This window comes from Lithobates pipiens, unplaced genomic scaffold (assembly GCF_037356315.1).
Source record: "Lithobates pipiens isolate NorthernLeopardFrog02 unplaced genomic scaffold, aLitPip1_a1.2 Scaffold_8, whole genome shotgun sequence".
NCBI classification, from domain to species: Eukaryota; Metazoa; Chordata; class Amphibia; order Anura; family Ranidae; genus Lithobates; species Lithobates pipiens.
In genome coordinates this window covers 456750438-456778342 of record NW_027507903.1, presented here as the reverse complement: position 1 = coordinate 456778342, position 27905 = coordinate 456750438, and the positions used below count along the sequence as shown (strand labels likewise).

The window sequence follows — 27905 nt, the reverse complement described above, 5'->3', positions numbered from 1 at the left end:
GACTAGGTATGTCCTGCTACCGGCATGTAAAACAGTAGTGGCAATGTTGATAGCTATGTCCTCTGCAACATGTCATCCTTCTGAAGTTCAAACGGGCTCACTGACCAACTCTCAATGACAACTCTGCTCTGAATTCAGGAGCAGTGCAGTATTGTTGTCACACCATCACAGGAAGCTGCATTAGGTGGACTTCACTGGCAGAATCAACGGGTATTTACAAGGGCTTTTTCTGAAGAGCCAAGATAAAACTGTACGAAGAGCAGTACTTACTGTATACGTAGGTGCTGCATCACATAATTATTTTTTTATGGAGAGACACAGCACTGACAGTATAGCTAGCTTTGATATTAATCTTTCCTAAAGCAGTACTCCAATCAGTGTACTTGTTAGGATTATTTTTAATTTTTTTTTACAGTTTTAGGTTGTGAAGTTCTATCTTGCTGCCACAGAGGTCCCCAACCCCCGGGCTGCAGAGGGCCTGTTAGGACCCGACCCGAACAGCAGGAATTCACTTGGGAATGGACAACTGCCGGAGCACTTCACTGCTCCAGTAGCTATCCATTACTGGCTTCCGTAGGGGCCAGTGTGTTGTGCAATTCAGCACATCACACAGTTCCTTATTTTGTTTTGAAAAACTTTATTTGAAGTGTATAAAATGTACACTTCATTGGTACGGTACGCTGCAGTGAAATGCAGCATATCTGCATTTTACCGTAGCATGCTGCTGCGCACCAAATGGCTGTGTTGCAGTGTGAATGGGACACATAGAAGACAGTTGTCTCCTGTGCGTCCTTGTGGTAACAGTCCTTTAACATTGCAGTAAAACCTTTGTCACTGCATGCTGTGTGAATTAACTCAAGCACCCCCCACCACCATGCATGGCTTTAAACGTAAGCCCATGCAAGAGCAGTGTTTGCTTGCAGAGTGATGCGCAGGTGTTCCATGCAGCTCCACGCAAGTAGTCCCAGATGTTCTTTTCAGATGCAGCAGTTACATGGAAAAACAAAGATTTGGGGGGCACACCCTAAAAAATGCACTAAAGATGGTGTGGCCATAAGACCATCCAAACAACAAAAGATTACAGCGCACACATAACATTTAAAATGAACATTTTATTTTTGTATGTGTGCGCTGTAATCTTTTGTTCTGCAGCAGTTACATTGACACAGCTACTGCTCCTAATCTGACAGCCGTGTGTTCCTGAGCTCACACTGTCTGGGGAAAAATAAAGACTCCACCTTCACTCGAAAGATGGCAGTAGGGTAAATAGAAGAAAAGATGGAACAATCTTCACAAGACATGCGACTGCATCAGCTGCGCTGCCACTCTTATCAGGTCAGGGGAACCCAGAAATAAATCTAAAAGAAAATGAGGATGGAGGGCACACCAGCCTTGCGCCTTACCTTTGCAACACAGGAAATGTATTTAAAAATATAGAAAATCAACATTGGACTCCTCCAACAGGGTCTGCTGACCAATAGACTTGGGTGTGATGTGAAAGTTCTATGCGAACTGACGCGTTTCAAGGGTGATCCCTCTTCCTCAGAGCTCTAGGGAAGAAGGATCGCTCTCGAAACACATCAGCTCACTTTGGACTTTCACATCCCACCCAAGTCGATTTGTCAGCCGATCCTGTTGGATGAGGCCAATGTTGAATTTCTGTTTGATTTTAACACTCATTTTTGAGTATATTTCTATATTTTTAAATAAATGTCCTGTGTTGCAAAGGTAATGCACAAGGCTGGGGTGCCCTCTGTCCTTGTTTTCTTTTGGACACACTGTCTGGGAACCTGCTCCCACACCCACATGGTGTCAAATTTTGAGCAGCGGCGTTGTCTGTGTAGTCACTGCATCTCAATTGACATGAATGGGACTGCCTGCACAATGATGCATAGAATACCTATGCATCCCTGTGTGGGTAAACACAGCCCTTGCATGGGAATACAGTTAAAGTGATTCTAAAGGCAGAAGGTTTTTATCTTGATGCATTCTTTGCATTAACCAGTTGCCGACCGCCGCACGCCGATGTACGTCGGTACAATGGCACGGGCAGGCATAAGGACATACATGTACGTCCCTTGCCTCCCGCGCCTGCGGCGGTCGGTATTCGTTCGGGAGCGATCCCGGACGAGGGGACGGCCATTCATTCATGGCCACCCCCTCGCGATCGCTCCCGACGAATAGAAATCCCCGGTGACATCACTTCCTCTCCTGTAATGTAAACACAGGAGAGGAAGTGATGTATTCTCTCCTCCGTGTCGGTATTTTTCGTTCCGACACGGAGGAGAGCGGATCAGTAAGTTGCACAAACACTCACACACACAGTAGAACATGCCAGGCACACTCACACCCCCCCTTTACCCCCCGATCACCCCCCCAATTACCCCTGCCCCCCAGTCACAGTGACACCAATGTCATTTTTTTTTTTTTTTTTTTTTTTTTTGCATTGGTGTCATTTGTGACTGTAATAACTGTTAGGGCAGTTAGAGTTAGCCCCCTTTAGTTCTAATGTACCCCCCTAACCCCCCCAATAAAGGTTTAACCCCGTGATCACCCCCCGTCGCCAGTGTCACTAAGGCTGGGTTCACATTGCAGCGGTTTATGAGAACGAATGTGATTCGCACCGCACTGCAGTGCAAATCACATCCGATCTCTGTGCGATTCGAGTTCAGCCATTCGCCGCACCCGCCGCACCCGCCGCAAATTCGCACGGGACCCTTTTTTTGGCCCGCAGCAGAATCGGATCGCATGGGTGTTCACACCATGCGATCCGAGTTTGCAGATCGCACTGCGATATGCGAACTGATCTGGGGGTGTCAGTAACATTTCACTGACACTCCCAGCAGTTCGCATAGGGCAGTGTGAACTGCCGCCGGGAGGCATGCGATGCGGGAACCCGCCGCGGATTCGCGGCGTTTCCGCATCGCTCCAGTGTGAACCCAGCCTAATAAGCGATCATTTTTCTGATCGCCGTATTAGTGTCACAGGTGACGCTAGTTAGGCAGGTAGGTATTTAGGTTCGCTGCAGCTTTTTATAGCGCCAGGGACCCCCATATACTACCGCATAAAGCCCCCTGATTGCCCCCTAGTTAACCCTTTCACCAGTGATCACCATATAACTGTTACAGGTGACGCTGGTTGGTTAGTTATTTTTTTATAGTTTCAGGGCACCCGCCATTTATTACCTAATAAAGGTTTAACCCCCTGATCACCCGGCGGGTGTCATTTGTGACTGTAATAACTGTTAGGACAGTTAGGGTTAGCCCCCTTTAGTTCTAAGGTACCCCCCTAACCCCCCCAATAAAGGTTTAACCCCGTGATCACCCCCCGTCGCCAGTGTCACTAAGGCTGGGTTCACATTGCAGCGGTTTATGAGAACGGATGTGATTCGCACCGCACTGCAGTGCAAATCACATCCGATCTCTGTGCGATTCGAGTTCAGCCATTCGCCGCACCCGCCGCAAATTCGCACGGGACCCTTTTTTTGGCCCGCAGCAGAATCGGATCGCATGGGTGTTCACACCATGCGATCCGAGTTTGCAGATCGCACTGCGATATGCGAACTGATCTGGGGGTGTCAGTAACATTTCACTGACACTCCCAGCAGTTCGCATAGGGCAGTGTGAACTGCCGCCGGGAGGCATGCGATGCGGGAACCCGCCGCGCATTCGTGGCGTTCCCGCATCGCTCCAGTGTGAACCCAGCCTAATAAGCGATCGTTTTTCTGATCGCTGTATTAGTGTCACAGGTGACGCTAGTTAGGCAGGTAGGTATTTAGGTTCGCTGCAGCTTTTTATAGCGCCAGGGACCCCCATATACTACCGCATAAAGCCCCCTAATTGCCCCCTAGTTAACCCTTTCACCAGTGATCACCATATAACTGTTACAGGTGACGCTGGTTGGTTAGTTATTTTTTTATAGTTTCAGGGCACCCGCCATTTATTACCTAGTCTCACTAGTGTACCCCTAAATTTAGGGGTGTCTACTTTCCAAAATGGGGTCATTTGGGGGGGGGTTTGTGCCATCTTGGCATTTTATGGCCTTCAAAACTGTAACGCCCTTAGAAAGCCTGAAGGCGGTGCTTGGTTTTCGGGGCCCCGTACGCGGCTAGGCTCCCAAAAAGTCCCACATATGTGGTATCCCCATACTCAGGAGAAGCAGCAGAATTTATTTTGGGGTGTCATTTCACATATGCCCATGGCATGCGTGAGCAATATATCATTTAGTGACAACTTTGTTAAAAAAAAAATAAAAAAAAAAAAGTTTGTAATTTTCCCGCAACTTGTGGCAAAATATAAAATATTCCATGAACTCAACATGCCTCTCAGCAAATAGCTTGGGGTGTCTACTTTCTAAAATGGGGTCATTTGTGGGGGTTTTGTGCCATCTTGGCATTTTATGGCCTTCAAAACTGTAATAGGTAGTGAGAAGTGAACTCAAAAATTTACGCCCTTAGAAAGCCTGAAGGCGGTGCTTGGTTTTCGGGGCCCCGTACGCGGCTAGGCTCCCAAAAAGTCCCACATATGTGGTATCCCCATACTCAGGAGAAGCAGCAGAATTTATTTTGGGGTGTCATTTCACATACGCCCATAGCATGTGTGAGCAATATATCATTTAGTGACAACTTTGTGTAAAAAAAAAAAAAAATTTTTTTTTTTGTCATTATTCAATCGCTTGAGGCAAAAAAATAAAATATTCAATGGGCTCAACATGCCTCTTATCAATTTCCTTAGGGGGTCTACTTTCCAAAATGGGGTCATTTGGGGGGGTTTTGTACTGCCCTGCCATTTTAGCACCTCAAGAAATGAGATAGGCAGTCGTAAACTAAAAGCTGCGTAAATTCCAGAAAACGTACCTTAGTTTGTAGATGTGACAACTTTTGCGCAAACCAATAAATATACAATTATTGACTTTTTTTTTACCAAAGACATGTGGCTGAATACATTTTGGCCTAAATGTATGACTAAAATTGAGTTTATTGGATTTTTCTAATAACAAAAAGTAGAAAATATCATTTTTTTTCAAAATTTGCGGTCTTTTTACGTTTATATCGCAAAAAATAAAAATCGCAGAGGCAATCAAATACCATCAAAAGAAAGCTCTATTTGTGGGAAGAAAAGGACGCAAATTTTGTTTGGGTACAACATTGCATGACCGCGCAATTACCAGTTAAAGCAGCGCAGTGCCAAAGTGTAAAAAGACCTCTGGTCATTTACCAGCAAAATGGTCCGGTCTGAAAGTGGTTAAGAAAAAAAAACTTTCTGTGTGCAGCAGCCCCCCTAATACTTACCTGAGCCCATCTCGATCCAGCAATGTTGCATAAGACTCTCCCACCTGATTGTTTGAAACACACAACGGGCGCCATTGGCTCCTGCTGCTGTCAAAGTCAGCAAATGAGAGAATGGACACACAGGTGCCCCCATAGCAATCTGCTTACTGTGGGGCCACGCTGCAGGGGGGAGGGACCTGAAAATAGGAGGATCTGGACTGCTCTGTGCAAATTCACTGCACACAGCAGGTAAGTATATAAGACATGTTTGTTATTTTTAAACAAAAAAAAAAACTTTAGTGTCACTTTAAGTACATGAACAAGGCTTTACTTGTTTGCAAACCCAAATTAAGCTGGAACCTTCCATTTCATAACTTGGCCACAATTATATTACTTAATGTAATATATCCCACTTGTATTTACATTTGACTTTTTCTTTCAACAAACTTCTTTCACGTTTGAATTATTTTTAAACAGTCATTTGTGTCCACTAAAGCACATGGGCATTCTCTTGCAGCTCGCATCCACAGACAACTCCCTAGCAGAAGCTACAGCATCATCTTTCCTAGTAAACCACTTACATCAACAAATATCTAGCCTCCATAATGACATTGATCACATTCAAACCAATGAGCAGGCACTTTCCAAAATGATGCAAAATGTCAACATTAAGTTCCAAAATGTCACAGATACATGGAAGAGAAACCTGGATGAAATGAACCTGGAAACTAACTCTGTAAAATCTGAGACCAAGTCATTCCATCAGCAGATGACTTCAAAGATTAACTCGGCTGACCAGACCCTTAAAGTTCTTTCCGAGAAGCTTAAAGAGTTCGAAGATAGTACACCCAGGAATTTTAGAACTGTGAGAAAACAAGAAGATGATGATCTTCAACGTATCTCTGACATTTTGGACTATGATGCCAAGGCTATTGAGGATCTGATAAAGCGGCAGAATGAGTTGGCCAACATGAACCAAGAAGTTCAGAAGAACATAGTCCAGTTTGAGCCAAAACTAACAGAGTGCATTGACAATTTGCCAGTTATTGACAACGCTGTGCGCAATCTACTAAAGGTCTCCAACGAGATGCTTGACTTTGACAAAAGGATTAATGAGTTGACTGTACAGGTGTTTAATACAGAGGACACGTTGTTGAAAATAATCTCGGAGACTTTAGAGATCCAACATGCCCTGGAGAGTATGCAATATGACAACAGTATCCTAAAACTGCAAAATGAAATCTCAGTTTTGAAAGAGAAAACAGAAACGTTATCTTCAGTGAATAAAGAGTCTGCGTCGGAGAAACAATCAAGTGACTGAACTTTTTCTAATAGGAAAGCTTTTACGTGACCACTTTTTGATGCATACCTATTTTATGGGTAAAGTACAGCAAATAGTGGTTTACATTTGCTTAGACCTGGTACGGGGGTAAGCAGGGAGTTGTCTCCCTGAGGATAGATTTTAATACCCCCTACAATCCAAACTTGTTAGGTACACCCAATTTTAATAATGTTGAGACCATTAACATTTTTTCTGTGCCTAATTTTCTTGGTAAGTTACCCAAGGCATCTGCAGCTATGATAAATATATAATAGTTCTGTTTAATTTAATTGTCAGCCATATTCCTAGACATCAGGCATTTGATACTAAAATACTTTACCCTTTGTACCCTGGACAACTGCCCATCCTTTGTTTTACTGCCCTGGAGATGTTATTTTAGGGCACAAAATAAAATATTTTGGATATGTTTCAAATTAAGTACAAGGAAACCTCTTATTTTATATTATGGACTTGTGTACACTTGCGGTCCATGAGGTGGTAAAAATAGATGGTTGAGCCACAGTTTTCCCTTCCCCCTTAAGCTGCAAAGGAAGCCAGATGAGGTTGCACACACTGGCATGGCTGTGATGCTTTGCTTCAGTGGCAGAAAAGAAACCCCTGTCACATCCAGCAGTTAGTACCATCGCCGAACACAACCCATTTAAGAAAACAGGGCCACGTTGCAACTGCATGCAATGCATGTGGCTGCAATGCAGTGGTGTGGTCTTCACAGTTAAGACACACAGTGAGGTAGCAAAAGAACGCAATACAGATGGCAACGTAAGTGTAAACAAGCCCTTAGTTTTCATTTTATAAATGTATCAATATCATATTTAGGCAGTGTACACACTTTTATGTATGACATAGATGGTACTGGCCTAGTACTAGGTAAATTACCCATTACCAAAGTACAATATACAGTGTTAATCTGCTTTTTAATGACTCACCTGTCCACTGGGGGCATAGCAAGTAATTATCCAAATACCTTAGCGAGTCACATACTACAGCAATATCGTTGCTTATAAATTTATAGCAGTCACTGCATTGTATAGACTTAATATTCACTGTTTTCCATTGGAACCTTGGTTTTGTGTGTTTGGGGGGGGGAGGGGGGTGGTAAGGAGCAAATCTTTAGATTATTTACAGTAGAATTGTATTGCAGGGTGCTGGAAAGAGACAGACTTCTTTGCTTTTACAGGGAAGGAGCTGATTGCCCTAGGGTCTAGAGCTTAGGTAAATCCAGCAACAAATATATGCTTGGAGTTTGTATGTTTATCCCCCTTTGAAGCCTGAAAACATAGTAAAAAAGGAACCAGAACTATAGCATGTTTGTTTGCATAAAAAAGGCAAGCAGGAGTCCTAGAACTAGTCCTCTTTATTTTCTGTGGTCTTCCTGCAGCTGATCTTTTCCTTTTTACTGACTATCCAGCATGGTTCTGCACTATGTCTCTGTGTACAGGTGACCATTTTGATAGAGTCAGGGCTTTGCTTTTTCATATCGGAGCTGTCAGCTAATGACTCCCCATCGGATAATTGGTAAGGTAATGATCAGAAATCGGAAAGAAAGATGGAAGATTCACAAAATGGAAAAAGCAGAAGCAGGAAGGTCCTTGCACTGTAGGTCCTGAGGTGAAGCTTCCTCTCCAGCAAGGAAAACAGCAGCACAGTATTGACATCTACTAAATCTCACTTCAAAAATAGTGAGATTATTAGTCATTGGGAGCAGAAGTTTAGAGGAGCTCACACTGCAGGCATACAGCTATGGGAGGCACAGGAGTGTCTAGTAACTGCACGTGTTCTGCTATTTTTTCAAGAGAAATTAAAAATAATTTGATCCTTTTTTAATTTTTATTTTTTCCAAGGTACTGCCTAGACACAATTCTAATTTCCAATTGTTCTCTATACCATAGCATAGCATTTGCTTTTTTTTTTTTTTGTTCAGGTCCACATAAAAGGGTATTTGGCTTTTGATTAATTTATGGTCCTAGTTTCCTTGACTAAATTAAAGAGATTATGTTCAAAATACTTTATAATCAGATAGGGATATGAATGGTTCAGTGTTCTATGAATCATGGTCTTGTTGATTCTGCGAAGTTGAATTTATTATTAGATGGTGGAGTAAGCACCAATTCTGTTGTTAAGCAGTTCGTTTTACTTAATTGCTGGCAAGTTAAATCATAATCTGCGTTTTTAGGTGTCAGGGATAGCACTGATAAGAGATTCCCATTACAGCCACACCCTTTAGAAAGCGAAATGGTAATGTTACAGTCACCATACAAAGAGAGAGCAAATGAACAAATAAAGGCTACTACAGACCTAGCTAATACCTGAACTGTACACCCAACATTTGATTTCTCAAAAGCAAATTGTTGGTTAAAAGTTTGAAAGCCAAGACCAGTAGAGAACATCATTGCACAGGGGGTTATTTACTAAAGGAAAATCCACTGTGCACTTGGAAGTAAAGTCACTGTATATCCGAGGGGGACATGCAATGAAAAAAAAACAAAAAAAAAACAGCATTTTAGCTTGCACATGATTGGATGATAAATTCATCAGAGCTTCCACTCATTTCAGATCTACCCCTTAGATTTAAAGCAGCTGCACTTTAAGTGCACTTGCAGTGCCAAGTGGATTTGCCTTTTTGTAAATAACCCCCATAGTGTATTAAGAACCTATATGCACAATTGTAATTGTATTCACATGTCTAATTAAGTAATTGAACATTTTATGTATAAGGTAAAACATTTTTATGTTTTCAATAAATTACATTGACTTGTGTATTTGCTGTGTTTTTCAGGGGAACTATTATTAAAGTCTGTATAAGTAATTTTTTTTTTTTAACATTTACTATTAATCTCTGCATCGCATCACTCCCAGTTTGTCTCAGACATTGGCTACTTGAGTATTGGCATTTCTTTAGTTACCAAGTTTACTTGGTAGCCTGCCATGTTACTGTACATACTTGCCTTCCTCCGTATTAATGCAGTCTTTCTGTGCAGCCCTGCCCCAGCGCTGCACGGTCTTTCAAGTTAAAAGATCCCTGCTGGCTCCTCTTTCAATTAAGCGTCATGGCTCCATCCATTTAGATGCATGACCCATTGAGCAGAATGTGGTTTAACCATAGGAATGTATTGGGTTGTGGTGGGCAAGTGTGCAGCCCTCAACTCTGCAAAGAATGGCGCTCACATGCCTTCTGCCACATTCTCCTGCAAGCCCAAGCCATTGTGATGACGCAACCCCAGAGGGTATGTCCATGATGCCTTGGGATCACAGGAAATGGGTTAAATTACATTACATTGGCTGTCATTGACCCTGGAAGAGGAGCATCAGCCAGGACTGGACGATGATGTGAAGGGTATTGTCGGAGCATGAAGAATGATTTGCGGAGTTTAAAGAAAAGGCAGTTGGCATGCAAAATAGGAGGACATTCACTTTGCATTTAATTAAAAGTGCGGGCGTATGATTCTAGTCTCACACAACACAAAGGAGAATCTGCGTCAGATTCCAGGGATGGGATTGTCCCCAGGAATACACAGATCTGCACCAGAAGCTGTTTTTATTCTGATTGTTGTTTGAGATAATCCCTCTGGTCATACACTGGTTTTCTGGCTTGTCTCCAAACTAACAAACTCTCATCGTAAAAATAGCTCAAGGGCAAAATGACAGACAGGCAGAATTACTAAGAAAAACATCCCATTCTTCTCATAGGAAACACAGCTGAGGACAAGTGGGTAACTCTAACACTCAACCTTGCCAAAGTTTTCAAACTCAACCTGACACATATGAACATATTTATCAGTCCAAGATTCCTGTGCAGAGTACATCTCCGCCATCTTCTTTCTTTGTTCTGATGGCTCTAAAGACATGGAAGCAGAAAACTGCTCGATTGTCACAATTGCTGCATCACCATTGCTCATTGCACTGCTTTATCTATTCATTCATGGATAAATCTGTAAAATGTTCAGGGCAAACCGATAATGCGTTTGCAAGGCTGCCGTGTGTGTGTGTGTGTGTGTGTGTGTGTGTGTGTTTGTTTCTCTCAAATAAAAAAATAAAAAAATCTGCAAATTCTTACCTGTTTCTGTTCTGTACATATTGAGGGTAGTGCTGACTTTTCTATAATCACCTGATCGTTTTCCACGTTTGGCAGGGCAGGTTGTCCACATTTATAGTGTGGTTGACAAAAATCAGTGTGCGCTTTTATAGGTACCCATCCTCTAAAGCACATTTGAAATTTTAATATCAAATGATTAATGAAGGGTCCCTTCGCAGGCCTTAAATATCGTTTTTTTTTTTTTTTTATGTATTCAAACAATAAAGAAGAGCTTTGGATTTTAAACAAGCTTCTCAGTGTGCTGACAATTTATTTTACCTATGTTATACATTATGACCAGTAAGGAAGCGTTGCAGCACCCTCTTCTCCATATGCTTGATTGCAGTATGGTGTGCAAAAGGAATATACTCTATTATTTTTTTTTATATTCTTGTTCTAGTCTAGTCAGGCTACAAAAAATGGTAATGTATATAGACATTTTTTTTTCTTTAAGCTACTCTTTGCTGCTGCAAGTTTTTAAATTCTCTGTGCAAGCAGCACGCTAGAGAACCAGACTGCTGCTAAACATAGAGCTCATTGATCTTGATCTCCAGCATTGTTGAGACGCCCCCCTGCTCAGTGCTCCAATCAGCTGTGCCATTCAGAAAGCTTGAGCAATATTGATTGAGGCCAGGTTCACATATGTACGGCCGCGGGTTCGTGCCTGGTGTCTGGTGCGTGTCTGTTCACCGATTCAGGGCTCAATTTCTGCCTGAATTCACGCCTGAACCAGACCCAAACACGCACGGAACCCTTTTTCAACCCAGACTGCAGCTGCCCTGGACGTGGAACCGGCTCCATTGAGAGCCGGTCACTCGCATGTCCATGCCAATTGGATGCGGTGAAATCCACATACAATCCACATATATGTGAACCCGGCTCAAAGCACTGACAAGGGAGGGAGTAACACCGCAGGAGATCCTGACAAACATAACAGTAAAAACCTCCACTACACTATCCGTATAAAAAAACTTTAGCTGGAGTTGAGCTAGGGATTTAACTGTAATCTAGGCGTATACAGTGCAATAAAAGCGGGGGGGGGGGGGGGTCATTGTCATGCCTTTGTCCAAATAATTCAGTATGACACGTATTTGAAATTCTTCCCAGTCACACCTATAACTATGCATGACCTATTTCTAAGTTAACTCTTGAAACATTTGGGCAAGTATCCCAAAATTGCTTCATTTGGTTAGCAACAGTAGAGTGTGCTATTGTGCCATATACCAACAACAGTTTCAAATTGTTTCAATGTGAGAAGTGGTGATCCTTAAAATGTAATTTCTTGGTGGGTTCTGATTTATTAAAACCTGTCTCCCATTCCACCTAAACAGATAGATAGTTTATTAATAGGTGGATGTTGGCAAACTAAAATATTCACTGTCTTTTTGTATCTCTATGGGGAATCTCTTCAAGCGCTGGACTCTGTGGGGAGATTTACTAAAACTGGTGCAAAAACAATTTTTAAGTTTTATTGTCAAAGCTTAATTGAACAGGCTGAAGTTAGAAAGTAATAGGTTATTTAGCATATGGTTTATGATCTAGTCATGTAATATTTTTATTGTTTTCTTGTGTTCTCTCCCTGTCAGAATGAAAGTGTCTGTAAGATCCTCCTATTTCCTGTATGTACAGTTAGTAATAACACACATTAAAAAAGTTGTCATATAACAAATATGCTGCCAGGATTTCATGAAAGAACGAAGTAGAACTCTAGGATTTTTTTCTTTAATGTTTAAAAAAAAAAAAAAAAAAGTGCCAATTGTGACCAAAATCCTGCTTTTAAATAAAGAAAAAACAAAAAAAAACATTAAACTATTAAATCAAAAAGAGACACATTTGACAGACACCTCTTACATCTGTCACTACTACTGTAACATTACTTATTTCACTATTATACTTTTAAATTGTAAACTTTTTTTCCATAGGTCAAAATATCTAATATAATCTGACATATTTTTCTATCCTAAAAGACAAACCAAGAGAAATTGGATATAAAGTTACTGTTCCACAGTGTTAAAACAAAACCATGCAGGCAATTGTGTACTACAGTATAACTTTTATTATTATTTATTTTTACTTTCCCGACATGTAAAAGATTAGCTTGATGTAAATGCCTTTATTGATGTTCAGGTTTTAGGAAAGCTCTGCTTTCTTTTTTACAATGCTATACAATGTTTTTTACTGTTCAATCCCAAAATGCCAGAAGCAGTACACTTCCGGAGTGGCTAATATCTAATTCCAACACTTGTTAAAGTGATTGTAAGGGTAATTTTTATTTTAATAACAAACATATCATACTTACCTCCAATGTGCAGCTTGTTTTTCACATAGTGGCCTCGAACCTTGTCTTCTGGGGTCCCCCGGCGGCTCTCGCAACTCCTCCTCGCATCAGATAACCCCCTTGGAGAAGTGCTCTCCTGGGTTATTACCTTGTGGGCACACTCCCGAGTCCATCATTTGGCGTCCGTAGAGGCCGAATGTAGGACTTAGCCCCGCGGGAGCCAATGGCTGCGCTGCTATCAATCTATCCAATCAAGAGCCGGGAGCCCATGGAGAGAGAGACAGCGCGTCCCAGCCGACTGAATGAAGGGGTTCAGGTAAGTAAATCGGGGGGGGGGGGGGCATGGACTGCCAGGTATTTTTTCACATTGATGCATAGGAAAACACAAACCTTTAGAACCCAGTACATAGTTATTCCAGTACATAGTAAATTGATTGATACTATCAAACTGGAAAGGGATAATCCCGATAGAAAACTATTCTTCTCTAGTAACCTGAAAAGAAGGTTTCCTTTTGATATGGACACTGCGCAGCCATGGAATAGGAATCCCAAGTTGGACGCAGCTCTTTCAAAAGTTTCAAAAAACTCGGACCTAGCATTCGATGATATGGGCAAGCTTAAGGATCCGATGGACAAGAGAGGGGATATCCTTCTCCACAGAGCTTGGGACTCAGCTGTTGGGAACCTCAAACCAGCTCTGGCCTCCGCTTGTATGGCCAGAAATCTGGAGGTTTGGTTGACTCAGATTCAGACACATGTGTCAGCAGGTACCTCCAGAGAGCATATTTTGAAGTGTTTTCCTCTCCTATTTCAGGCAGTAGGATTTTTGGCGGATTCTTCCACAGAATCGGTAAGAATGTCAGCCAGGACTTCGGCCTTAGTGAACTCTGCCAGGAGAAGCCTTTGGCTTAAAACCTGGTCAGAGGACTCCACGTCCAAGTTACGTCTTTATGTTCTTCCCTTAACAGGCGATCATCTATTTGGCCCAGAACTGCAGGAGGCACTGGAACGCACAGCCGATAGGAAAAAGGCGTTTCCAGAGAGAGAGAAAGAGATTCCTGACAGCCAGAAAGATTTTTCTAGCAGGCAACAGGGTCCTAGTGAAAAGGACAGCAGGCCTAAGAAACACTGGACAGGGCACAAAGGGGGGTCCTGTTTAATCCTGCTCAACAGCCTGCCAAGCCACAGTGACTCATGTTACATGGTGGGAGGAAGATTGAGGGCCTTCTTCCCACAGTGGGCATCAGTCCCTTCGAGTCCCTTCATCTTGGACCTAGTGACCAATGGGTACAGGCTGCAATTTGCCCACCAACCACCTGATTGGTTATTGGTCACCTTTCCTCCCCAAGATAGAGAGAAAGCAAAGGCTCTGGGTCTCCAAATCAGAGACTTATTGGATCAAAAAGTCCTGATTCAATTTCAAGCCTTCCACTTCAGTCTTTCCTCAGCCCCACACATTTTTATAAACGTGTTGGGGAAAGCGTTGGCTCCGTTGAGGTTAAAGGAGATAACTGTTATCCCTTACTTGGACGACCTCCTGATGGAGTCATACCAGAGCTGTTCGTGGCTCTCCAGGCTGTACAAGACTTCCTACAATCCCTAGGCTGGTTGATAAACCTAGAGAAGTCGGCTTTAATTCCGGCCCAGAAAGTGACATATCTGGGCTACGACTTTTTATCAGTAGACCAAAACGTTGTTTTTCCTCAGGAGAAGATTACAAAAATGATCAAAACTATGTCAGCATTGCAGATCAACCAGTCGGTCTCACTGAGATGGATTTCGAGGGCAGTGGGTCTGATGACCTCATGCTTTCCCGCAGTACCATGGGCAAGACTTCATCGACGTCCATTACAACTGTTTCTATTAAGAAACTGGGAAGGAGATGCAAGGTCCCTGGAGTCAAGGGTCTGGCTTCCCAACAGGTTAAAAAGAAGCCTGTGGTGATGGAGAACAAGCCAGCACCTGGCAGAAGGTCTCCCATGGTCCATTCCTATATCCCAAAGGATTACTATGGATGCGAGTTCCTGGGGATGGGGGGCCCACCACAGCAATACAGGGCACAGGGGGAGTGGTCCTCAAAGGAGACAAAGGCTTCATCCAATCAAAGAGTTGCTAGCAGTTCAGAGGGCCTTGCAGTCATTTCAGACAGAGATCAGGGGGTCACAATCTCCAAATTCTGTCAGACAATATTGGGACAGTCGCGTACCTCAACAAGCGGGGGGCATGAGAAGCCGGACACTTCAATCAATCGCCCAGGAAATCTTATGGGTAGATGGGAATCTAGCTTCAATTTCAGCTGTGCACCTGAAGGGGACTTACAATTGTCTAGCAGATTATCTCAGCCGCTACCAGGTAGATCGAGGCAACTGGTCCCTTCATCCCGAAGTCTTTGCGGATCTCACCAGCAGATGGGGATATCCCGAAGCGGATTTGTTCACAATCCAGAACAACCGCAAGACAGAAATGTTATTTTCCATGAACCCAGCAGACCAATCTTTGGGGATCGATGCTCTGGCAAACCTGTGTTATGCCTTCCCGTCGATCAGACTTATTCCAGAAGTCCTCCGGAAGTTTCTTCTAGGAGAAACGGATCTCATTCTAATCGCCCCGTTTTGGCCCAAGAGGCCATGGTTTTCCCTGCTGCAGGCTCTAGTTTCAGTGCCTCCGCTGAGTCTTCTGAAGAGAGAAGACTTATTGTTGCAGGGTCCAGCGTCCCACCCCCAAGTGATTTCCTTAAGATTGACGGCTTGGTATCTGAAGAGAAGGTACTGAGCGCCCAGGGGTTCTCTGACAAAGTAGTCAGGACACTGGTAATCTGCAGGAAACCAGTCACCAGAGCCGTATATTCCAAGGTTTGGAAAAAGTTTAACTCATGGTTATCTGAGAATCAAAGATTAACTCACGATATTCCTGCAATTTTGTCATTTTTTTCAAGAGGGGGTCGACAAGGGTCTTTCTGTTTAGTACCTTAAAGGTACAGGGGGCAGCTATTTAGTGTTTTCCTCCAGTTTTCTCTCCTGTAAAATTCCACTATAGACGACAGATTTTTCAAATCAATTTCTAGGGCCAGGCCAGTAGTGGTGAGAAGTTGTCCATCTTGGGACCTGTCCCTGGTGCTTCAAACCCTGGTTGAATTTTTCCTTTTGAACCCCTTGAGGATATTTCTGTTAAATAACTTACATTTAAAGCAGTTTTTTCTTGTAGTTATTACCTCAGCTTGTAGGGTAAGTGAGTTGCAGGCCCTATCAGTTAAGGAGCCTTTCCTCACGACTTTTGAGGATCGAGTTGTTTTAATAACTGATCCAGGTTTTTTGCCTAAGGTGGCCAGTACATTCCACCAAACTCGGGACATTGTACTGCCATCCTTTTGTAGTTCGCCGCAGGGCAACCAAGAAAGAGAAAGTTTTGTTTCTTGGATGTGAGGAGGACCTTCCTTGGCTATCTTGAGGTCATCAAGACCTTTAGGAAAACCGATGCCTTGCTTGTCCTCTTTTCAGGAAAACATAGGGGAGATGGTGCATCTAAATCCACATTAGCCAGGTGGATAAAGCAGGCTATTTCTGAAGCTTACAAAATTAGGGAAATTCCTCCACCTTTTGTTACTGCGCACTCAACTAGAGCCTTATCTACGTCTTGGGCTGAGAGGGCTGGTGCCTCACTGGAACAAATTTGCAGGGCTGCCACATGGTCCAGTTACTCAACTGTAACTTCATTAAACATTATTGCATGGATCTCCTATCAGCTCAGGAGCAGGCGTTTGGTCTTAAGGTCCTTCAGGCAGTTGTCCCTCCCTAGACTGGCAAGTCACTTAGAGAAAAGCTGAGTTTGACTTACCAGTAACTCCTTTTCTGAGAGTCTTCCGGGACAGCCGGATTCCCATCCGGTTTTGTCTGAATCTATGTGTATTATGCATATGTTTTGCAAGGAGGTCCTACGGTTCTTAAAAAGACTGCATTGGGGCCTAGAGGACCGCCCTTATATCTGGTGGGGGTAACGTGTTTCCTGTCCTGGTAGGAGGAGCCCTAGGTCTCATGGGCTGTCCTGGAAGACTCTCAGAAAAGGAGTTACCAGTAAGTCTAACTCTGCTTTTTTAGGCTTTTCCTGATATAAGGTGTCCACACTCGCACTGTCCCTATCACCCAGTTGTGCTCCTATAAGTGTTGCCTTGTCACATGGACTTCTAATGAAGACTACAGACAGTTTTAACATGCATGATGCAAACACAGTCTACTGATATCACTATCTGGAAACCCACCCTGAGAAATGCCATGCAGCCACCATCGCTGGAGTGTAATATAGACAGGAAGCTGCCGCAAAACATTTTAGATCAGCAACTAATAAGCAAAAAAAAAAAAAGTGAAATCAGTATTTTATTTAAAAGAAACAATGGTTATTTTTGATTCACTTTTTTGTAGCAAATGTACTTCAATTTAGGGCTTACCTCTACTTTAGGACAGAGTAATTGCACTGAGCCACTGTCTTTGGTGGCTAAATTACAATAGAGATGTATGAAAGAGAAGGCATGTACAAATCTGAGAGTCAGATGAAAATCTACCTTCTAGTATACTACTATATATACTACCTGATTCTACTTTTAATAATAAAAAAAAAGATGTAATATATTTCATTTGTTCAACACCTTTCTTTTGTAAACAAGGGCTCCATTCTTGTATCGTACCCCTGAGGAAAAGCGCCCAATCATTTTAACCATTTGACTGGCCTCTACTCAAGTCATAGATATCCTTTGCAGCTTAATGCAGTGAAAATTCAGTGGGCCCTGCATTTTACAAATGGCTCATAAAACGCAGAGCACAGTGTGGTGTAAACCAGATAAATAAATGAATAAAAATGGGCAAAACCAGCTCTTAAACGAAGGAAAAATGAAGTGGTGATTTCCTTAACCACTTACCATCCCGCCTATAGTAATATGACGCCCAAAGAGTGGCTCTCCCATTCTGGGCGGGCGTCATATGGTGGTATAGGGGGTGCGTGTGTTTCTGCCGCGTCACTCAGGAGCCGTACGCTTGACAGGCGGCTGTGATGTCTGCCGGGCACCCACCATTGCTTGTGACAGAGCAGGAATGTCGATCTGTGTGTGTGTGTGTGTGTGTGTGTGTGTGTGTGTGTGTGTGTGTGTGTGTGTGTGTGTGTGTGAGAAGAGACTGATCGTGTGTTCCTAGTATATAGGAACACCGATCGGTCTCCTTCCCTAGTCAGCCCCCCCCCAGTTAGAACACACCTAGGGAACACATTTAACCCCTTGATCGCCTCGTAGTGTTAACCCCTTCCCTGCCAGTGACATTTGTAGAGTAATTAGTGCATCTTTATAGCACTGATCAATGTATAAATGTTTATGGTCCCAAAATAGTGTCAAAAGTGTCCGATCTGTCTGCTGCAATGTTAAAAATCCCAGATTTCCGCAATTACTAGTAAAAAAAATGATAAAAATGCCATAAATCAATAACCTATTTTGTAGGCGCTATAACTTTTTCACAAACCAATCAATGTATGCTTACTGTGATTTTATTTTTGTTTTTATATAAAAAAAAAAGTAGAAGAATACATATCGGCCTAAACTGAGGGGAAAAAAATAAATGGGATATTTTATTATAGCAAAAAGTTAAAAATATGTTTTTTTTTGTTTGTTTTTTTCAAAATTGTCTTTTTTTTTTTTTTTATAGCGCAAAAAAAAAAACAGCAGAGGTAATCGAATACCGCCAAAAGAAAGCTCCATTTGTGGGGAAAAAGATTATCAAAATTTAATTTGGGTACAGTGTTGCATGATCGCGCAATTGTCATTCAAAATGTTACAGTGCTGAAAATTGGCCTGGGCAGGAAGGGGGTGAAAATGCCTTGTATTGAAGTGGTTAAAGCTCTAAACGTGGAGTGAACCCCTTACATTAGCTAACATTTTTAATAGCTAAAAATCTGTACTCCACAAAGAATTACACAAAGCATTCTCTTAATTACTTTGGTTATTAAACAGAGCATAACAGAGTGATTCTAGTACTGCTGCATTACTGTATATTATTAAAGTGGAGGTCTGCCCACCACTGCAAAAATTAAAAGGCAGCAGCTGCATATACTGCAGCTACTGACTTTTAATAATACGACACTTACCTGTCCTGGAGTCCAGCAATGTCCATCAGCTATCAGTACAATATGTAGGCCGCACAAAAAGACCATTGAGGGTTAGAATAAAGGAACACGTGCAGAACATCATTAAGGGTTTTGACAAGCACAGTGTTTCAAAACATTTCGCGATACACCATAAAAAGGACCCCCGTGATCTTAAATTTTGGGGGATTGTACCTTATGTCAAGCACTGAAGAGGTGGGCATAAGGTGAGAACATTGAGTCAGATCGAATCCAAGTGGATATTTTCTCTGGATACATTTTACCCCTAAATATAGAATTCGATCTGAACTGCTTTATCAGTGATTTAAAAAAATAAAATAAAAATGTCCTTCCCCTAATTAGATAATTTCCCCTTCTCCCCCCCCCCCCCCCCCTTCCAGAGATCTTGAATAAGATAATATTTTAATTGCCTCTCTTCCTTGGAATATGTATATATTTAAAAAAAAAATTTTTTATTGTAATGCAAACGTCCCTTCCAAGATCCATATAGATCCTAAGTACAAGAAGCAATAAGAAATTAAAATTATAAGAAAAATATTAAAAAAATTTAAATTTTTTTATTTTTTCATAATTTTTTTTATATATATTAATATTATTTTTTTTATATTCTATTTGATTGTAATTTTGAATGATTTTACTATACAAGTAGTGTAATTAACATTTATTATTATAACAAAAATTGTTTGGTCAATTTCCTTCTATAGAATTAATTTTCTTTCCCCTCTTCCAGTCTGTGGTCAGACTACACACGTTATGGAGACTAATATACTAATACGGCCGGTAGATAACCAAATAAATGGCCGCCTCAATGAGAGGAGACAAGTATACATCATTTAGCTGCATAACCTCCAATAAAATGGCAGCCGCCATAGTAGGAGACACTTTTATTTCGCCCCCAAGATAATAGATATGGTTAACAGATTTGTCTTAATATAGTGTGGTATGGCACACTCATCACATCATAATATGCCACAGCCGCCCATCGCTGTTGGTGGTATAGCGAATATATAACCAGCGATTTATGTTTAATGCCTGGTGTGTTTTTTGAATATGTATATCCTGCTGACACTCCAGGAAGGGGCGTCAGTATTCGATTGTGGGGCGGTTCGTCCCTGCCCAGTCCTCCTTTATACTTCACTCTTTATACTTATTCTCTGAGCTATATTGGAACATCTTGCTGGAGTATATTGTGACAGAGATCTGAGAGTGACCCCCTGAGGCCCCCCCTTCCACCCCCTTTCCTGGGACTCCTGGTATATCCAAGAGGAGGGTGCATATACTCTATATTTTATATAGCGGGAAGGTAATTACCCAGTGTGCACACTTATGCGTGGAATCACTTATGTGGAGGAAGAACCTCTGAGACATTTCCCAGCACAGAATCACTTTAGATGTTTATGTGACATCATCACGGGACTGTGTTCACGTCATTAACAGCTGGATATAGTCCAATTTTTTGCACTCAGCACTTTCTGTTTATGGAGTTTTGTTCTATAGCTCGATTATTATATGTTTTTTTTATTAATATTTTGTGTTACACTAAGCACTTTGCTTGCATTTTTTGCACTGTAGTTTTGCATTTTTTGCACTTTATTAAGCCGCGTACACACGGGCGGACTGTCTGTCCAACTTAGTCCGCCGAAACACATTTCAGCGGACAGTCCGCTGGTGTGTGGGCTTCAGCGGACTTTTTCAGCGTGCAGTCTGGCGGACTAAGTATTTCGGAATTTCCGTAATATTGTCCGTCCAACTTTGGCTTCAGCGGACAGTCCGCTCGTGAGTAGGCTAGTTGGACGGACTAAGTATGGCGCATGCTCAGAAAGGATTTACACGGCGAAAGGTTGCATTGCTGTGTATTGGACGTCCTATTTCTAGTCCCGTCGTACGTGCTGTACACGTCATCGCGCAAGCTTTCAGCGGACTGTCTGTTCATCGTGTGTGGTCAAGTCCGTTCATTCAAAAGTAGGATGGACTGTCCGTCGGATTGTCTGACGGACTAAGTTGGCCATACAGTCCGCCCGTGTGTACGTCGCTTTATTGTCACTAGTTTGCTCTTACATAGCCAGTAACTGTTTATATTTCAGTCACTTTGGTTTTGCTATGATGCACTCAGCACTTTCTGTCATAGAAGTCTGATTTATAGTTAGACCACTGTATGTGTTTTTGCACTTAGCACTATTTTTATATCATAGAGACATAAGTTGCACTTGGGATTGTGACAGTTATTATTGTGTACACACTGTTGCAGGTACTATTGATAGAAGAATTTCTACATTAGGATAAGAGTTCTCCCTTACTACTTTACCATACTAGTTTGAATATATACCATCTGACATATCTCCATCTGAATAATAGCTCTATAACATTTTCGTGTAAGGTCCCATTTTTTTTGGAAGCGCAGCACCACCATTTTTTCTTTTAGTCTATATACATGAGCTGTTGTCTCATGAAAGTGCTTGCGGCATCCACTAAATAAGAGCATTCCTCACAAATCCCATTTAAGTGCAGGAGTCCATTGCATATTTAATGTCCATCAGCTGTGGTGTGCATGCTGCCTCCATTGCAAGCAAGGGTACCCAGCTTCACGCCGGAAACTCTACTGTGCATGTATGAGGCTCCACTCCTCTCTCCTACTGGCCCGGCGGCCGGGGGAGGAGGAGGAGGAGGGAGCACTGGCAGTGACGTCCAATACCCGCGGCTGAGGCTCCTGGAAGTGGGAACAGGATACCTGTGAAAGATGGGTATCCTGTCCCCCCGAAAGGTGCCAAATGTGGCACCGGAGGGGGGGGGAGGAGTATAACAAGCGGAAGTTCCACTTTTGGATGGAACTCCGCTTAAAGAGCGGAAGCAGTTGTAAGGCCAATTTTTAATAAAGGTGGAGCCCAAGTACAGAATTATACTTAAAGCAAAACTCCGGGATTTTCAAAATTTCCCCCATTATTACACCCCACCCTCACAAAAAACACTGAACAGTTATTACTTTTGTGAAATTTCTTACCATTTAGTAAGAATTTTGTCGGATATTCCGACTGTGTGTGGTCTACATCGGACTGTACTCCGACGGACCAAGTTTTCCAACTTGTTGGTAAAATTTTCCAACAAAATGCTCCGATCGGACATACTCCGATCATGTGTAGAGAATTCCGATCGGACAAAGTGCCACGCATGCTCAGATCAAATTCCTACACCAAAGCTATTGGCTACTAGCGTGAACGTTGTCCCGTCGTAACGAAATAACGTCATCATGTCGGATTTTCCGACAACTTTGTCCGACCCTGTGTATACAACAGTTTCAGACAAAATCCAACGGATTTGGTTGTCGGAATCTCTGACCGTGTGTACAAGGGCTTAGAGTGATTGCATCATATCAATTTCTCTCTCTCTAACTGTAATCGGCCTACATTTCCCATGAATCCTTGGGATGGGAGTGAATGTACACATAAATGTGAACTCGCTCACTTCAGCATAAATCACACCCCTCATTCTGCAGCCAGCAAGCCATACATAACACATGATATGATAGATTACAGCCTTATCAACGCAAAGCATTTTAATATAAATGCATATTAATATAATATTAAATACATTTAGTTAAATACATTTAATGCATTTAATATAAATGCAAACAAGTGCAGCTTGTCAGGGACCAACATGTCGGGGGCCACCAGTGCCACTTGTCGGGGGCCACCAGTGCCACTTGTCAGGGACCACCTTGTCAGGGACCACCAGTGCTGCTTGTCAGGAACCACCTTGTGTGGGACCACCAGTGCCGCTTGTCAGGGGCCACCAATGCCATTTGTCGGGGTCCACCATGTCAGGGACCACCAGTGGCAGTTGTCAGGGACCACCAGTGGCAGTTGTCAGGGACCACCAGTGGCAGTTGTCAGGGACCACCAGTGCCGAGCGGGGACTATCAGTAATTGTATATACACAGCGGGGATCTCCCGCGGTTTCTGGTATTGTTATATGAGAACACAGATCGCTGATGCCCCGCCCCCAGCGCACTGTTCCTATAACGGGGGAATGGGACATCAGCATCAGTGTTCTCATATACAATACCGCACACAGTGGGAGATCCCGATGTGTCATACAAGTAAATACTGATGATAATCCCCACTCTGCACGAAGATAGCAGGCGGGGGGCAGCGGGGGTAGTGCGGCTGGAATGGAGTAGGGGAGCAGAGTAGGAGGAGGAGGGAGGACACCACCTCCATGGGCGGCACAGTCCGGGGGCTGTGAGACCCCCTCCGCCCACAACATCTCTGCTTCCTTCCTGCTCAGCTTTCAGAGGACTACAAGGGGGCGTGTCAGACCGCTGGCAGAGCTGAGGGGAGAGATGGCAGCCAGCGGTCTTACAACAGGAACTCAGCAGGCAATAACGTTTTTTCAGCAGCCTATTACAGAGGAACTACAGAGCTCAGAATAACATGGATGGCAAAGTGGGTAAAGGTAGGAGATCAGCAACAAGGACATGGAAAAAAAAAAAGTTCTGCTTTAAATCATAGGTGTGGTGTATACCAGACTGCTGTCTCAACAAGGACAATTCATCTTATTAATAACCATTGCAAACAAAATATGTTTGATACAACAACCAATTCGATTCTAGCTTTAATTTTTCTAGTCCATGTCAGAATATGCAAGATGACATTTGATTGGTTGTTGTGGGCTTTTTTTAATGCATTACTTTTGTAAATGACACTATACAGTTGGGGTTAAGGTTGTGGATGTGGGTATTTTAATCTTCATCCTTTGTATGTTTTTGAAACAAGTTTAGGTTTAAATAAATGTGCCTGGAAAAGTCTAACATTTTGTACCATACAGTATTACTGCTTTGTTCAGATTATATTTTAAAAGTCTTTTGCAAAATTATACATATGCATTATTGCATTTCTGTTGCATTGTTCTTTTGTGTTTTTATTCCAGAATTTTTGTACATTTGAGCATTTCATATAAGTGCTTTTATTTAATATGCAAAGGTAGGCACAAAAAAAAAAAGGAGATATATATATCTATATATATATATATATATATATATATATATATATATATATATATATATATATATATATATATATATATATATATATATATATATATATATATATATATATATATATATATATATATATATATATATCTCTATCCTTTTTTTTTGCAAATTCATAAAAATCCACACAAAAAATGGTATATGTACTTCTGTACCGTTCATTTTAGCAAGCCTGCTTCAAGAAACTTTGTCATTGGAATGAAACACTTAATAAAAATTCAAACTCTGAATGTAAAAGATCGCAAACTAAAATCAAAAGGTATCCTTGCAAAGATTTTAAATGCTTACCTCTCCTACTTCCTTTGTCGCTGAACACAGCTCAAATGATGGGAGCTGTATGATGTTTGAGGTCTGGGTGAGGAACCACCAAGGACCAAAAACCTGACAACCCCAGAAGTGTTGGTTTCTACAGTCTTCTGAGGCAATTATTTTGCCACCTTTCTGTTTTTTTATTAGAAAGGTGGCAAAAAGTAATTATTTACTATTATGTTTTTAGGGAGACATAGACATGGAATTTCTACTTGAAATACATTTCATACAGCAAAATGTAAACTCTACTTTAAAATTAGAAAAAAAAGGTTTGGGCTGGAGATACACTTTAAATATACCTTATACTAACAAACGTTTGGGAACACCTGACCATCACATAGTTTAGAAAACTCCCTATGAGTTTCGTCATAACTGATGTCATCAGGTTCATAAATAATGACAGTATGCGAAAAGTGTAGGGCGGAGTGAATGTACGTAACGTTGCCATGCCTGTCTGGATTGGTAACTTTTTAGAGTATTTGCAATATTGCCTGGGAATTTTTTCTATACAAAAGCACTGTTGTGTGGTCAATATATGATTCGTTTTATGTGCTTTGAATGCATTCAAAGTTTTATACGGATTTACACTATGTGGGCTCTCCCGTTTTGATTTTATGGTGGAGCTCATGAAATATATGGTTGCCATTCATTTTAATATACACTGGTGAGTGGGAGACACTGCAAGAGTCCAGCTAAGCAGGGTGGGTCGAACCTCTCCATGATGAGACGATCATTTATAGGCTGATTGGACTCTGTAATGGAGTCTTAAGGAACGTATAGACCCTATTTCTTATGGTGATGATAGTCCATGTGGTGATCACAAGATTTGATTGAACACGTTATTTATAAAAGCATTGGTATTCGATTGGGACGGTTATTAATTTTTTGCACATATGTAAAGCAGACTTTATACTTTTTTTTTTTTTTTTTTTTTTTTTTTTTGATTTCACATTGAATTGAGTGTTCATTTTCCACATTATCACAGTTAGTGCAGCAAATTTCTTTTGGAATAGAAGAGGGCCTACTCTAAATGACTGTACAAGTTGGAAGCACACAATTTTTAGTTTCAAGGAGTGTTCACATGCTTTTGGCTATATATAGTGTGTGTATTGTATTGTATTTGTATTTTGATGTTACATCTTTTTGGGTTCTTTGTAACATTTCTAATATGTGTATTTGACATTTCATCTTTATGTTTTTCATAGTTGGAAGAAAGCACACAGGCTGTGACAAAGCTGAAGGACCTCCAGCTCCAAAAACGCTTAGAGCAGCTTCAGTATGACGTAGCCAATATGAAACAATGGACAAACACTATTTCTGGAAATAGGGGACATCTAGAGGGCAACTTAACCAACCTTGAACTGGTTGTTTCCCAAACAGAAAAGAGCACAGCAGCTATTGCCAAAGATGTATCTAGCAAGCTCGCCACTGTGAAGACAGACGTCAGGAGAGTATCTGGCATGGAGGATGACGTTGCCTTATTGACAAACTCAGTCAGTGATCTGGAGAAAAAATTGGAGAAGGTAGAGAAAAACACAGCACAGCTTATCGGAGATGCTTTAGCACACAGCATTGACCGAATCACTTCACTCAAGGACTCCGTGGCTACAAATTCCAACCGAATAGACCTCATCAAACTGAGATTAACTGAGATTAGAGGAAACTTTACTAGCAACTCAGATAAACTCTTAAATCTAGAGAGTGACCGGCTAAAAGTCCTGCAGGCAGTTAACTTTGCCAATGAGTTAAAGCCCAAGGTATTTACTCTGAGGAAGGACTTTGCTCGTTTAGAAGCTTTGCTGAACGAACTGTCACTAAGAATTGGCAGATTAGCGGCTGATCTACTGAACAGAGAGAATGATATTAATATGCTAAGTGACAAAATGTACAACTTAACTGTGATTAATTCTGAAATTCTGGCTCTAAATGATAAAATAAGCAATGTGTAGGCCATTAAAAAAATAAATCGTGTGAAGACTAGCTTTAGAGCCTTGTGTTGTTCAATTTATGTGATGTTTTATAGAAAATTAAAATAAGTTTTCTTTAGTTTGTGTTATTGATTTGTATGGATTTTCCTTGTAAATTACACTTTTTGCACCAGTCCACAGTCAACACAGCAGTCTAATATAACCTTATTATGCTGAACTCCGGGGAAAATTTAAAACTACCCTTGCAGTGGGGCTTCCCTCGCATTGCACGTATTAAATGGTCATTTCTGTCTAGGGTACCTTCAAATGCAGGTTTACAAATGTTTTCCCTTGCACCAACATGCTTCCTTCTTTCTGTGTGATTGGTCCCATGAAGCCGCTTCCTCTGCTACATTCTGTTGGCCACACTCTGACATCACTATGTACAATATAGGACTAGCAATTCTTCACTGTAAGTGACAATGCCATGGGCCAACCTACAACCCAGAATATTGAAGAAAAAGGCGAGCCCCACAGGGACAAGGGTTAAAGTAAGTAAAGCTGCTTTTTAATGGTACTCTAGACAAAATTGTGAATTCAACCCTTGCAATGCAGTTTTAGCCCCACTGCAAGGGAAGGTTTGAATCTTGCCCCAAGTTTAGCTTTAAAGTAATTCTAAATGTACATTTTATTTTTTTCTTTAAAATAATAAACATGTCATACTTACCTGCTCTGTGCAATGGTTTAGCACAGAGCAGTCCTAATCCTCCTCTTTTTGAGGTCCCCGCTGGTGCTCCTGGCTCATTCTCCCCCCCCCCCTGCTGAATGCTCCCATAGCAAGCTGATTGCTATGGGGGCACTTGTGCAGGCTCGCTACCAAGCCACCCTGTTGTCTCAGAGCCAATGAGGAGGAAGAGTGCAGAGGGAATCTTTGTTCTCGTGCACATCCCTGGATCAAGAGTGGGAACCTTGAATTCCTTCAAATTTAACTGTTCACTTCCTGTTCTTTTGAGCCTCAGAGCTGTTTATCTGCAGTGTAAGATCTAAGACACCATGCCTTTGAACTCTAGACTTACAAAATATGGAGTCAGATTTTGTATGATTCTTGTGCTGCTTGTTGAAGAGAAATCTATACTTGAGGACAGTGCAAAAATCTCCCTTTTGCTTCATTCATTCTGTGTACCTCTCTAGCTGCTTCTTGAATATTTTCCCACCAATCATTAGATCATTTAGTCTTTAGGGGGGCAGCTCTATCCAAGATGGCCACCTTTACATACAAAAGAAATCCCCCTAACTTTTGTATGTGCTCTGTTTTTACAGGGCCCAGAGGAGCAACAATGTCTATTCAATTAGTAAGGATGAGCTCAGGCCTATTTGCAGGTCCATGTGCCCACGCCCGCCAGGAAGCTGCACTCCAGCGCTAATCACAGGCAGTGAGACATTACCCGATTCGCGGCTGCACAGATCGGGTTATGTCTCACTACCTGTGATTAGCGCTGTAGAGTGTCAGCTTCCTGTCGGGCACGGGCACGTAGACTTGCGA

General features: G+C 41.9%; 1 protein-coding gene across 2 annotated transcripts in view; it reads left to right on the top strand.

Moving 5' to 3' along the window:
* Positions 1-26501, top strand: part of IKBIP (IKBKB interacting protein) — a 35034-nt gene extending 8533 nt beyond the window's left edge. The window contains exon 3 of one of the 2 annotated variants that reach the window (XM_077468459.1): positions 25661-26501. In XM_077468459.1, the coding sequence (XP_077324585.1) occupies positions 25661-26404 (744 nt within the window). In that variant the 3' untranslated portion in view covers positions 26405-26501. Of the gene's footprint in view, positions 1-5786; positions 9369-25660 lie in introns of those variants that run through there. The other variant, XM_077468458.1, reaches the window with a different exon arrangement.
* Positions 26502-27905: the final 1404 nt, after the last annotated feature.